Source organism: Wasmannia auropunctata, unplaced genomic scaffold (assembly GCF_000956235.1).
Source record: "Wasmannia auropunctata unplaced genomic scaffold, wasmannia.A_1.0 LD336032.1, whole genome shotgun sequence".
Classification (NCBI taxonomy): Eukaryota; Metazoa; Arthropoda; class Insecta; order Hymenoptera; family Formicidae; genus Wasmannia; species Wasmannia auropunctata.
Window position 1 is genome coordinate 382,271 of NW_012026858.1, and position 12,317 is coordinate 394,587.

General features: G+C 39.9%; 2 protein-coding genes across 4 annotated transcripts in view; both read right to left on the minus strand.

The window, feature by feature from the left end:
* The window catches only part of LOC105452408 (arf-GAP with SH3 domain, ANK repeat and PH domain-containing protein 1), a 45,550-nt gene extending 36,844 nt beyond the window's left edge, over positions 1 to 8,706 (minus strand). For both annotated transcript variants that reach the window (XM_011693467.1, XM_011693466.1), the window contains exon 1: positions 8,581 to 8,706. In XM_011693467.1, the coding sequence (XP_011691769.1) occupies positions 8,581 to 8,706 (126 nt within the window). The remainder of the gene's footprint in view (positions 1 to 8,580) is intronic.
* A 1,948-nt stretch (positions 8,707 to 10,654) lies between these two features.
* On the minus strand, positions 10,655 to 11,875 carry LOC105452409 (40S ribosomal protein S19a-like). Of its 2 annotated transcripts, none has more exons than XM_011693468.1 (3): positions 11,788 to 11,875; positions 11,496 to 11,566; positions 10,655 to 11,111 (listed from the first exon to the last, which is right to left on the minus strand). In XM_011693468.1, exons 2-3 carry the CDS (start codon positions 11,564 to 11,566, stop codon positions 10,721 to 10,723), a joined length of 462 nt encoding a protein of 153 aa, XP_011691770.1. In that variant the 5' UTR covers positions 11,788 to 11,875; the 3' UTR covers positions 10,655 to 10,720. The 2 variants fall into 2 exon arrangements, with proteins under 2 accessions (XP_011691770.1, XP_011691771.1); XM_011693469.1 differs by lacking the exon at positions 11,788 to 11,875 and adding an exon at positions 11,628 to 11,771.
* Between the last annotated feature and the right edge of the window lie 442 nt (positions 11,876 to 12,317).

The following is a 12,317-nucleotide window of genomic DNA, read 5'->3' on the forward strand; positions in this document are numbered from 1 at the left end:
ATTCGCACGTTAAACGTCGACAATTATATCGTAAAAACGCGCGAACAATTAAGCGTGATTTCGAACAACTTCTTTCTCTCTCTCTCTCTCTCTCTCTCTCTCTCTCTCTCTCTCTCGCAATGATAAAACTTGCACGGTTGGCCAAGATTAATCTTTGGCTGCGGTCCTAAGTGCATTCGATTATTTCCAACGCAAGAGACGTCCACTTTAACTGGTATCCTTGATCGAGAAAGCAGCCTGTCGCCGACCATTATCGAGGTACTCGTTTCGATTGCTAAGAACGCTCTACCGCCAATGACTTGGAGAACACCCTATATAGCATTCATACTTATTGGGTTACTCCGGCGATATTGTGCGGACGTGGATGCAAGCATTGAATTTGATCTCGATAGCCTCTTTGTCGTCGCGACGTACTGAGACTGCAAATATACGTTTCTCACGATTTTTTCCACTGCTTAGTAGAGTGATATAGCAACGATATACCAATTGCCAAAACAAAATTGAAAAAACTTTTCAACATAGATCTGTTGATGACTTCCCATTTTTCCTTGCTTAACATAAAACAGCTTGTATGTTTTTAATTGTTCTGATATTTTTACAAATGATTATAAATTTTGTACGCGAGGATGCGTGTTATACGTACAATTTCTTTGAACATACAGAAATCTGATCAGAAGATCTAATATCAAATATACAGAAATTGACATAAATTTAAAAAAATAAAGATTTATATGTAATAAGAAATTTACTTTATCAAGTAAAAAATTTATTATAGTAACATAAAAAAGATTGGCGTCTACAGTCGCGCTTATTTGTTTTAGTATTTTTTTTCACAATGCATTCTTTTCACAATTCTTTTTCCAAGAGAAAGTTTTAAGTCAAACAATCCTGTTTTCAATTAATTGACAATGCAGTTTCTCGTTGTTTTAATTACCGTTATTCACACCGTGATCGTTCTTCCGGGTGAATATCTCGCACAATGTTTAACTTTTTAACTACTATCAGATAATATCGTGATGCTCGAATGCGATTTCTAAACGCACGCATCTCGCTCCGGAATTCACGCAGAGGAAACAACTCGGAGTCGCAACGAGATGCAACGGTTCGGGTGAAAGTCGCGGAGAGAAAGGAAGATTTTTCATCGCCAGCATCATAATGCGGCACGCGATTAATTTCTGACCGCAGTTTCGTGTCGTAAGACAGAGAAGAAACGGCCGGGCCAAACGTCCAATTTTTGAAGACATCAGAACTTTTAAGGAAATGTTTCTCTTTTAGGGAATTAAAGAGCACAAAATTCAATTCAAAATTCAATTAGCATCGCGCATATTAAAAGATATTACACACGATGATTGTATAATTATGTTAAATCCACGTTTAATTCATATGCCGAGCTTTCCCTGTCCACATTCATTCAAATCGTAAATCCGACCCTGCTCCAAACCGCAACGGCTGGATAAACGTACCAAGATCTCACGGACACCGTGTAATTACACGGCCCTTAAAATTCCCCGTTCGGAAGTCAGACAACAAACTGGGTCGCCCGGAGATCTTTGGCAGGAAACAAGCTACGCAATCGCGCTCGATGACGGTCGATTTAATCGCCATGTCGGGAAATCCTCGAAAATAACCGTTATCTCTACATTATCATTTTTAAAATGATCGTATTCACATACTATTTACAGTGTATTAATCTCGGACTATTTATACCGAATTATTGAAATACCAAATTTCATATTCGAAATGAGATTAGTACTAAAGCTTGCATTTTTTAAATAAATATTATATTTTAATCAAGTCTCTCATGTGCACCTCCTTAAAAATATTAAATTCCGATTTCAAAACTGTACTTAAGTTTATAAGTTTTATACCTGGGGTACTTTCCATTTAGTGACACAAATCGGCACAAGCGTCATTCTATCTCTTTTCAACATCCAGTGATAAAAAAGATAGAATGACGCTTATCTCAACTTGTATCATTAAATGTAAAAGCACACGTTCTCATTCAATAATCGTACACAGAAAATATTTCGCGGACATTGTTCCGCTGTCAGATCTCAATGAGATCCCATCACTTAGGCACAATTATAATCATCGTAATTTTTTCGTTAACTCAATATGCCCCTATCTATCTTACAGCCAATAAAGCCCGGTTCATTTCAATTCGCCGAATTCAATGCAATTAATTTTACTTAATTCGCTTGTTTAGTTATGCTTTCATATTTTTGATAGAAGGTCGTGGCCCTGATCATTTTGCTTTGTTGAACGTGCCTTTCCGCTTCTTGACTCATAAAAAAACATCGCGTGCGCAAAATTCCATCAACAAATACTTATTTGCGTACGCAAATTGAATTATTATTATTATTGATAAGCTCATATTGCTATTATTATTAATAACGATGGTCAACGAGTCATTGGGGAAAGTTCATCTTCGGTTATTGATTAAACAATTGTAGCAAGCAACACGATAATTAACATTTTCGTTATTATTATAATTACGTTCTCGAATTACACGTTCAATACAGTTTGGATAATAATAGATTTGCTTTCAATTACAGTTTCAGAACTCGGTTCTGCTGCGTTGTTTAACCCGCGCGCGTACACTCCACGTTTGACCGAAATTGATTATATCGCCATCGGGTTAAATCGTTCGCCAAACTACAGTTCCCGAGGGTCTGGTGGCTCTTACGAATGTAAAATGTCGCCCTTACGCGAGCGGTTAACGCTCGCCCGATAATCAAATGCATACGAGGTAATAGATCCTGTCGAGTTCCTCGACGCCTCCGAGCGCCCAGACAACTCTTACATCATGCCGCGTTAATAGAACCGCCGTGCTCATTTGCGATGCAGGCAGCTTTGCTGCTTTCGTCAATCATTGAGAAAAAATTGCGAAAACCTGCGCACAACTAAACCCCCGCGCTCGGCTAGCGATACTCCGCGTCGCGAGAATGCTAATTTTACACACACGCGGGAAGAACGGTTTTGCCGAAGTATCTAATTTTGTTGGGCTATCAAAATGATTATGTATAGGACGCTCTCAAACTGGTTGCTATAGACTGTCGAAAACTTTTTGCAGCATTATCATTGATGAAGCTTGAGCGTCCTACATAATTATTTTGATGGTCCAACAGAATTATTTTCAGATCTGTATCATAGCTAAAATTGTACGTAAAATTATTCAGCGTAAAACCGTTCTTTCCACGTGTACAACGTACGGTAATCGATTTAAAAATATTTTGCACTCGAAACACACGATATGTTTTTAATTCCTCATAGTAAAGTTGACAAAATATTCAGGTACGTATTTTGATCATAGATATTTTTTATTTCTATTTATAGCTCAGCAAGCCCTTGATTCATAATATTTTTCTTTATTCGATAAAAAATTCTCAATGAAATCAAGATGTGTTAAAGGCCATTGTGTAATTAAATTGAACAGTTATTCTTTAAAATTATAATAAACAGTTTCATATAGATATATTCGTTCGTATAGATATATAATTCACTAATTTATTCTACGTAAAAAATAATAATTTCGCGCGTAATATGTTACATGAAAACAAACAATTTACATGATAATACCGCTAACGAGATAATAAACAGCGGCGCATATTTTTTGTACTCGGCGAGTGAAAGCAACGAAAGGTTCTTTGTGTATCGAGCTTTTACTTTCATAAATTACAACGTACTTTAGAGAGCCAGTCTGAACAACAACGTCACTCCCGTACTCTTGACCCTGACTGTCTTCGAGTCACCCACTTTCCCACTTTAGAACTTAGGACTTACGACACCAGTCTATACGAAATTCGAGCGTCGCTACTATTTTGGAACCCATCGCGATCTATTTTTATTGCCGGTAAAAGGGAGAGAAAAAGAAGGAAAGAGAAAGTGTGAAAGAGAGAGAGAGAGAGAGAGAGAAAGAAAGAATGAAAGAGAGCAGAAGAGAAACTGATTGTGAGATAAAATGCACGGATTATCTTAACGGGATTTTCGAATTTATGATTTATGCCACTGAGTGTAATAAGATATTATTGCTCATATAAGTCACATAAAAATTATATGATATAAATGATCTTATTCTTATTGCTATACACGGAAAGAATAATTTTGCTGGATACAGATCTGAAGATAATTTTTGTTCGACTATCAAAATTAATTTTGTTAGAAAGTTAGACTAATTGCTAGAGTATAAAAACATTTTACAACAATGCTTATCATTTTATAGATATCATTTCCAACAAAATTATTTTTAGATCCAAATTTTTTGACCTTCCAGCAAAGAAAAATCATTCTTTTCGTGTAGATCAATTTGAAACTATGGAAGATTATGTATTATTTATAATTTTTTTATTTCTATTGTTAATTGCATTAATTCGTATAATGATAATATTTGGAATAAGAAAAATTTAAAGAATTTAAGAAAATAAGTATTGCGCGTTAATTGTTGAAATTTGAAAACTGAGTATCGATAGAGTCGAGGATTACTTTGAGAGAGTCGTGAGAATTACTTTGATAATTATGAATCAAGTGTTTAGCGTTGAACGTAGCTTACGTGAGTACTTGTACTTGCATCGCAAGACATATAGCAAGAGAAGATCCGGCATACGAATTGGCACGTATTAAAAGTGTGCAGATGTCGCCGCGTCGCAAAATAAACTTCGCCACGACGATTATACTCGTCACCGTCTGTCAGCATGTCCGTAACGGCGAAATGTTCTCCATACCGCGTTATAATCGTCAACCGCGACGAAGAAGGAATTCTCGACGGGAAGAGAAGAGAAAGACGGCGGGAAGACGAAGAAAAGAGCCGGCACTACGCGAGCATGCTCCTGACGGAATTTTCTCCTCTCGCGAAAATTCTCCGAATCGTTAAAGGAGACGGGAACGTCAGCGTGCACCTTTCTCCTCTTGCTCGCCTCCGCCTTGCCTCCTCCCGAAGGAGGAGAGAACGAGTGACCCGGAAATTCCGACACGCCGATGTAGATATTGGACATACTTCTTCAAGGCGAACTGAGGCAAGCGTCGCGGGTCGGTGAAAAATTTTTCATGTCGGGATCATATAACAATATTACATGTGATTTACGACACTATCTCTCGCCCTTTCTCACTCTCTCTCTCTCTCTCTCTCTTGGCTAATAAATTTAAATTTAAAATAAGATGTCAAAAGAGAACAGATACTGTCGAAACGGTGCTCGAGAAAATAATTGGGGAGTTGCGTTACGTCGGATTAGATTACTTTAGAGCCCCAGCAGCTAGATTTAGATTCTGTAACTCTTAATGACAGATCGTTATCGTTTTATTGCCGTTACGCAGGTATTATTATAATGCACGGTGAAAAAGTTGCGACAAAACGACAATAACGAATTGTTATCGTCTATCGTTAAGAGTTACAGAATCTAGCCTCTGGATTCAACTTTTTAAAGTTCGCTGCCTCTCTCAACATTCGTTATTTCTTATTATCCTCCGTGTATACCGGGAATTTGTTTTTTTTTCTTCTATTTTTTCGTCTCTCTTTTTTCACTCGTCTCTTTCTCCCCTTGAAAAACCCCAGGTCGAATTTTATGCTCTACGAGCACGCTTCTGCGCGGCTGCGCAAAAACATTTATATCAAGTAAATGGATGGTTTCTCCAGAGGCAATACGTGAACTAGTCCTCGTAATTTTGGAAGTAATATCAAAGTGGAATATATACATATCAATTCTAACTTGCTCAATCACATAAGAACGGTCACGAAAATACTACCGAAAATTAACCTTCATGAAATTATTACCTACGATTCTGCCAGAGTTGTACAAATCGCCCTTCACTCTATCGATTCGATCACTATTTCTGGTTAGCGCACGCTTATTCATCACATTTGGTAGCTGTATGCAGATGAATTACATTTGCTGAGTTTTTTCAAGGGAATTTATAGTTCTGAATATATATCTCAAAACAATGTGGAATTTTTAGAATGATGGGTAGTAGCACGGGACAGTAGACAATGGAAAGCAATTTTTCTTTTTCATTGGTGATTTTGAATGAGTTATGTATAAAGTCTGCAAACGCTTTTTTGTGTACTTGGCAATTATATGAAATACTCCTGTTTTTTTCTTAAGAATCTCATAAAAAAACTTTGTTAGCCTTAATCTTCAATATAATTTAAGAATTAAGATGCACATAAGCGTACAGACGTGCCTGATTAAAAATACTAGTTTGTCATTTCAATTACTTGCAAAACAAAAAACTGATACCATGATAAAAATTAATCTTTGAATAAATTTCTACTTAAAAAATGTTTCTTCTTTGAGTAGCAAAATATGATATTGATTATATATAGCTAATCTTATATTCTCTATGTTATATTGACTATATTAGCTAATCTTATACTCTTTATTACTGCTGACTATATAGATAATCTTATATTCTCTATTATTGCGCGAGTATTCTCTATTATTAGCACATAGAATGATATGGGTATTCCATGAATGAAAGGATTAAAACGATATGTCCGATGTAACAAGAATAAACACGGAATCAGTGATATACTCAATCTTCCAATTGCAGACTTATCGACAGATAAGTTCTTTCCAAGTATTTTTACTGATGCTAAATATTAATATCACCGCATTACGTAATGTGCGGAACAATTCGTAATTATATAATCACTTTAAACAAGCATCCATATTCAAATGAGAATATATATTACTAACTTAACTGCTTTAACACGTGATTAACACGTGAATATTTGAATATAACGGCAATTAATTTTAAATTAATTTTAAATTAAAAAAGTCCTTATCTGAGCATTTATCTCACTTTCTATCTTCATCGCCCGCACAAATTTATTTTTAAAAGATTCGATAAAAAACCCAATTAAAAAGTATCCATTGTTTCCTACTGTGGGAAGAAATAAGACATTGGCTTTGTTAGTATTGTTAGTTCTCTGTAGTATTTACATTATTCCTGTTACGCGTGTCAGCCGTGTCTTTGCACAGGGTACACATTTCACGCGCGGACCACTGTTGCTCGGATTCCACTTGACGCGGAGATACGTATCATAGTCATTCACAGTGTCCGCAAATTAGGAGCGTCGACGCGAAGCGATGATCGCGCCCGGCAAGCTATAGCGAAATGATGGTCGGAAACGTTGATGTGTCTCCGCAGAAAAATCCGCGATAAATCCCGATATTCGAGAATATCCAGAATTTTACATATCCGACGTCGACGGGGGAGGGAGGGGGGGGGGAGAGGCTGTCCTGTTCTGCGCTCTTTCAAGTCACGCCTCTTTATCTTCCTTAATATTACCGAGACTGCGTCAGAACGAACGCGGTCGCGCTACCAATGCTGGCGAGAAACACGAGCCATTGAACGGCGAGGAATATAAACCGATAATGCGGGCCAGTTTCCTGGCGAGGAAATCGGATTTCGAAGCACGTGCGACGATAATAATAGCGTCATCGCCGGCTACGCCGCGGCTTTAAATGCCTCGGCATTAGCATCATCTCCGCATTTGAAGTGTTAACGATCAATCGGCGACGATAAGGCGGCGAGTCGCCTTCCTCCCTCCCCCTCCCCTTCCCCTCCCCTCCCCCGCCCCTCCTCGAGAATCTTAAAATTCTCGCATGTTGACGCGTATCGAAATGGAGCGTGATTCAACCAAATGCGAATGAAAGCTGAGAAAGAATAATTCTCACATCGATGTGCGTGCACGATTATTGGCGTCAGAAACGGAACGCCTTTCGTTTGATAAGCTTCCGTAAAGCGATAACAAAAGTTCGCAAGATACAACGATACTAATCACGCTAGGTGCACTCGACGCATTGGGAGTCCAAAGTCTTAGAACAAATTGTTATCCTCGGCTTGCGCGGAAATCGTAACGCTCGGAAAATGTCAGTATCATTCTTGGTGCCTATACTTGTACGAATCATCGAACGTCCTGCATGCAGGATCGCGGCCGAGAATGTCGACAGACGTTTCCGGCTCGTATCGCGCGACCGATAAGTATATACGCGATACACGCTTCTATACGCCCGAAGAACACGCGTACAATCACGATCCGGTATGGTTGCTATCACGGGAAAAGAGAGCGGGCAAGGACGATACGATACGATGGGGGGGTGGCGGAACGGAGAGGAAGAAGGAGAGCCGAGGAAACCACGAAAGCAGGATGCGATTAGAGAAGCGTGGCTAGAAATGGAGCACAAATATACAAATTGCGGCAAAAATATTCGAAAAAAACAAAATTGGAGTAGTAGCGAAAATAAACGAAAAAATCCGAGCAAGAATAAACAAAAAAAAACTGATGCAAAAAAATTGGCGCAAAGATGAATGAAAAATTGGGAACGAAAACGCACGAAGAAATTGGAGCAAAAATGGACGAAAATGTCGAGATAAATCGCTCGGACCGCATCGGCGGTTCCCCATGGCTATTAATTGGGCGCTGATCGTAGTTTACTTGACTCTCCCCGTCACTTGCCGAAAACGGGAGCGGGGAGAATGGGGGGGAGGACCGGGTCGGAGAGCTTAGGTTCACAATTTCAATCAATGTCCACGGGAACGGCCGTCATGACGGGTGTTGCTGCTAACGTCGTATAAACTCACCTCCTCGAGGGACGTGATGGTCTGCCTGCACTGTGGCATCCGCGAGACGAAGGTGGACGTGGTGGGCGAGTTGTAGTCCTCCCTCGTCTCCTCGACGAACTCGCTCACGGCGATCAGGCCCGGCATCTTTCCGCCTGTTCTCGTTTTCCGTCAGTTGTTCCGTCTCCCGCCGTCCACCCCACCCTCCGCCCCAGCGCCCAGCTGCAAGCGAGAGCGGCAGCCCTGTCCCCTCGGCGGATCGCTTCTCTCGCCACCGCGACTCCCCCTTGCTCGTCCTCCTCGTCGTCGTCGCCGTCGCCGTCGTCGCCGGCGATCGCGCCGCACTCTTACACTCCGCGGCTGACACCGTTCACTTCACTTGTCCCTCACCGTGAATCCCGGCGGAGGACACCCCGATCCACGTTTTTTTTTTTTCGCTTCTCCTATCCTACCGTATCGTACGCCGCTTTTCCGTGACGTACGGTATGACGAACGGTTGTCCCGGCACGAAGAGTAGTGACAGGGAGCGAGAGAGAGAGAGAAAGAGAGACGGAGCGGGTGTGTGAAGGAAAGAAGGCGCGAGAGAGAGAGAGAAAGAGAGGGACAGACAGAGAGGAGAATGAATGACGAAGGGAATGAGGGAGCGCGACGGAGAGACAAACAGCGGGTTCGAGCAGCGTGTCCGACGGCCACCACCTCTCCGTGTCAGTGCAGAGAGGAAGAGAGAGAGAGAAACACTCGCGGGACCGGCGCGATTATTTTCGCGACATAGTCGCGGCGAGCCACCAGCCGTCGCGAGGACGCATAGCAGCAGCAACGGCAACAACAGCAGCAGCAGCAGCAGCAGCTCGCTGTTCCCGTGAACGAGGAGCGCGGGTCACCACGCATACGTGCATGCGCGCATGCACACCGCCGCGGCGAACGGACGGACCGACGCGCACGAACACATAAAAACACACCGAGCGGGCACACACACGCGCGCGCGCGCACTTACGCAGCTGCGTCCGCGGGATGCTCCTTCGCACTCCAAACTCGCACCTAATCGCGCACCCTAACCGCCTCGGTCGGGTGCCGAGTACCGCCGAAACACACGCGACTGCGGCCGAAGTTTCACTGAGGCGGCGCTGCCGACGCGCGCGCGCGACCGCCGCGACCGGATGTTTCGCCACGAAACGAAGAGTATCTAAGAGAGCGATCAGTCGCCGTAAGCCAGCCTACTCCGCTACCGCCATTCGGATCCACCCTTTGAAAGGGAACTACGTAGCTACATCATTCTCTGACACTGCCGATAAAATCATAGGCAGAGCTCTAGAATGGATGTGGTTCGAGTCTGCTGCGCGGCCAGACACTTTATCGACATTGTCGAGGTACGTATGGTAAAATGTATCGAAGAATTTTATGGTAAAATATCAATTTGATGTATGTACCTCATTTCTCGTTAGAATTTTCTATTTCATTTTATATCATTTTTATGTGAAGGATATGTCGATTAATAACTATAATCTGATATAGTAATCAGATTGATATTTATTTCATTAATGTTTCAATACGTATTTTATGAATTTAGTATCTAAAATGATATATTCTAGAAAGCATTGAATGTGCTTATAAGAAAACAATTTTCTTTATAAAATGCCCTATACTACTATACCACTATGCCCTACACTATGTTAAATGCACTAATCCAATGTATATGTATATACTGTTAGATACCACATTTAAAGCATCTAAATACAGTGTATAATATATAATCTGCTCCGACAATAGAATAATATATATTTTGTTAAATAATGTTGACAATATGATTAAGTATACAATACTTAATCGTTTAAAATATACGACTTTATCATTTAATCTTACTAACTTTGTGTATACTTTATGCAGCTTTTAATGTGCACTAATCTAGTATAATATAGTTACCGAATTTGCTATTAATATTCGTGATTTTCGAATATATATCTACAGTTGCATCAAAGAATAAATATTAAAATAATCTTATTAGATTCATGCTTCAATCAGATCCATGACTTATAATTCTTAGATACTATTCAGTAAATTTATCGCAGCGATAAAATTTATACTATTATTAATCGGATACAATTCAAAGTGTTTAATTCAAATGTTTAAATGTGTTTTTTTATTACAGAAACATAAAAGAATATTACATAATAATTTCCTGCAGCTTAAGCTGTTTTTTGCTCTTAGCCTTAACTTGCGCGGCGATTCGATCCAAGTCCCTGCGTCCTTGGCTGGTCAATTTGCGTCCTCCAAGGGGTGCCTTCTCGATCAGCTTCAGCTGCTCCAAGCTTTGGAGCGCCTTGCGCGCGACACCACTCGACGACCGGCAGAAGTGGCTGGGGTGGGTGCCATTGCGTTTGCGTCCGCCAAAGATCTTGGTAACGGCGCCGACTCCGATTGGGCTGCGAATGTAGATGTGACGCACCAGGGCCGCACATCTGATGTAGTACCAGTCGGGATCGTAAGGAGCGAGTTCCTTGAATTTAGCCGTCTTCACAATATCCACCCACTCTGGCACGCGCATCTTGCCAGTTCTGAATTTTTATAAAGTACAAGTCGAGTTACAAAATGTACAATGTGTTACAGTATACAGTTATAGTACACGGTTATTTTTACAATATGCAATATAAAATGCAAATTTTTAGTCAATTCTTGCCAGTTCTAAATTTTTATAAAGTACAAGTCGAGTTGCAAAATAGTATTACAGTACACAATTATAGTACACGGTTATTTTTACAACATGCAATATAAAACGCAAATTTTTAGTCAACTAAAATGATGCAGAAAAGAATTAATAGTAGTAAAATTAAATAATAAAGAACAAATACGAACGATTCAATGTGTTTTGGACATTACACATGTATGAGGTTAGTTATAGGTTAGGTTAGGTTCCTATTGGGATAATATTTCTTACTTACTTTTTGAGAAAGGCTGCGAAAGCCTTCACAAATTTTTGCTGATCGACGTCCTTCAGCGTTACAGACGGCATCTGAAAGGGAAATTTAACTCAGTAAAATGGTCAACACGTAAAATAGTACACATGCACGTACGCCACACGTGTGAAACACAGATTAACGCTTCGATCTGAATAATCGGTGAAAATCGTAAAAGCCACTAAATTGATATATTTCTCATTATAAATTCTCATATATGTTCACTAAAACCGGCTTGAAATGCTTAAATCGTCAAGGAGCTGTCAACACCACACACCTTTGCGAGAATACAAACCGGAAAGAGCGAAACCTCAGCGGCACAGAATTAGCATGGCACGTGGCGACACTGACGACAGGTGGGAAATTCAAGAAGCCGAACAAATGCAATTCGCAATTATTCGCGATATGTTAATTGATTCCGTAATATATTATAATGCTTACACAATTAACGTTAAGCAACCGGAATAAATTTATAAATAGCCAATTTGATCAATAATTAAAACAAAGTTTAGATATACAAAGCCATCAATAAGTCGATTATTTACACGATTTTTAACATACATAAAGTCTCATATTTTATTTTCTAAGACTAGCTAAATGAATGGCTTTGTCAGAATCCTGTTATAAATCATGATCCTTGAAAGGTGCGATAATAAGTGCTAAATAGCAATTAAAATTGGTAGAGAACCAAACATGTCTGAATTCTTTATGATGAACTATATATAGTGTATATATATGTATACACTCTTGTACTATACATACTTAAAATGAAATAGATATATATATATATATATATATAAACTTTAA

Coding starts and splice junctions, on each gene's coding strand:
- LOC105452409 (XM_011693468.1), bottom strand. CDS start 11,566: ATGCCGTCTGTAACGCTGAAGGACGTCGATCAGCAAAAATTTGTGAAG. Junction 11,112..11,495: donor TTCGCAGCCTTTCTCAAAAA/GTAAGTAAGAAA, acceptor ATAAAAATTCAG/AACTGGCAAGATGCGCGTGC.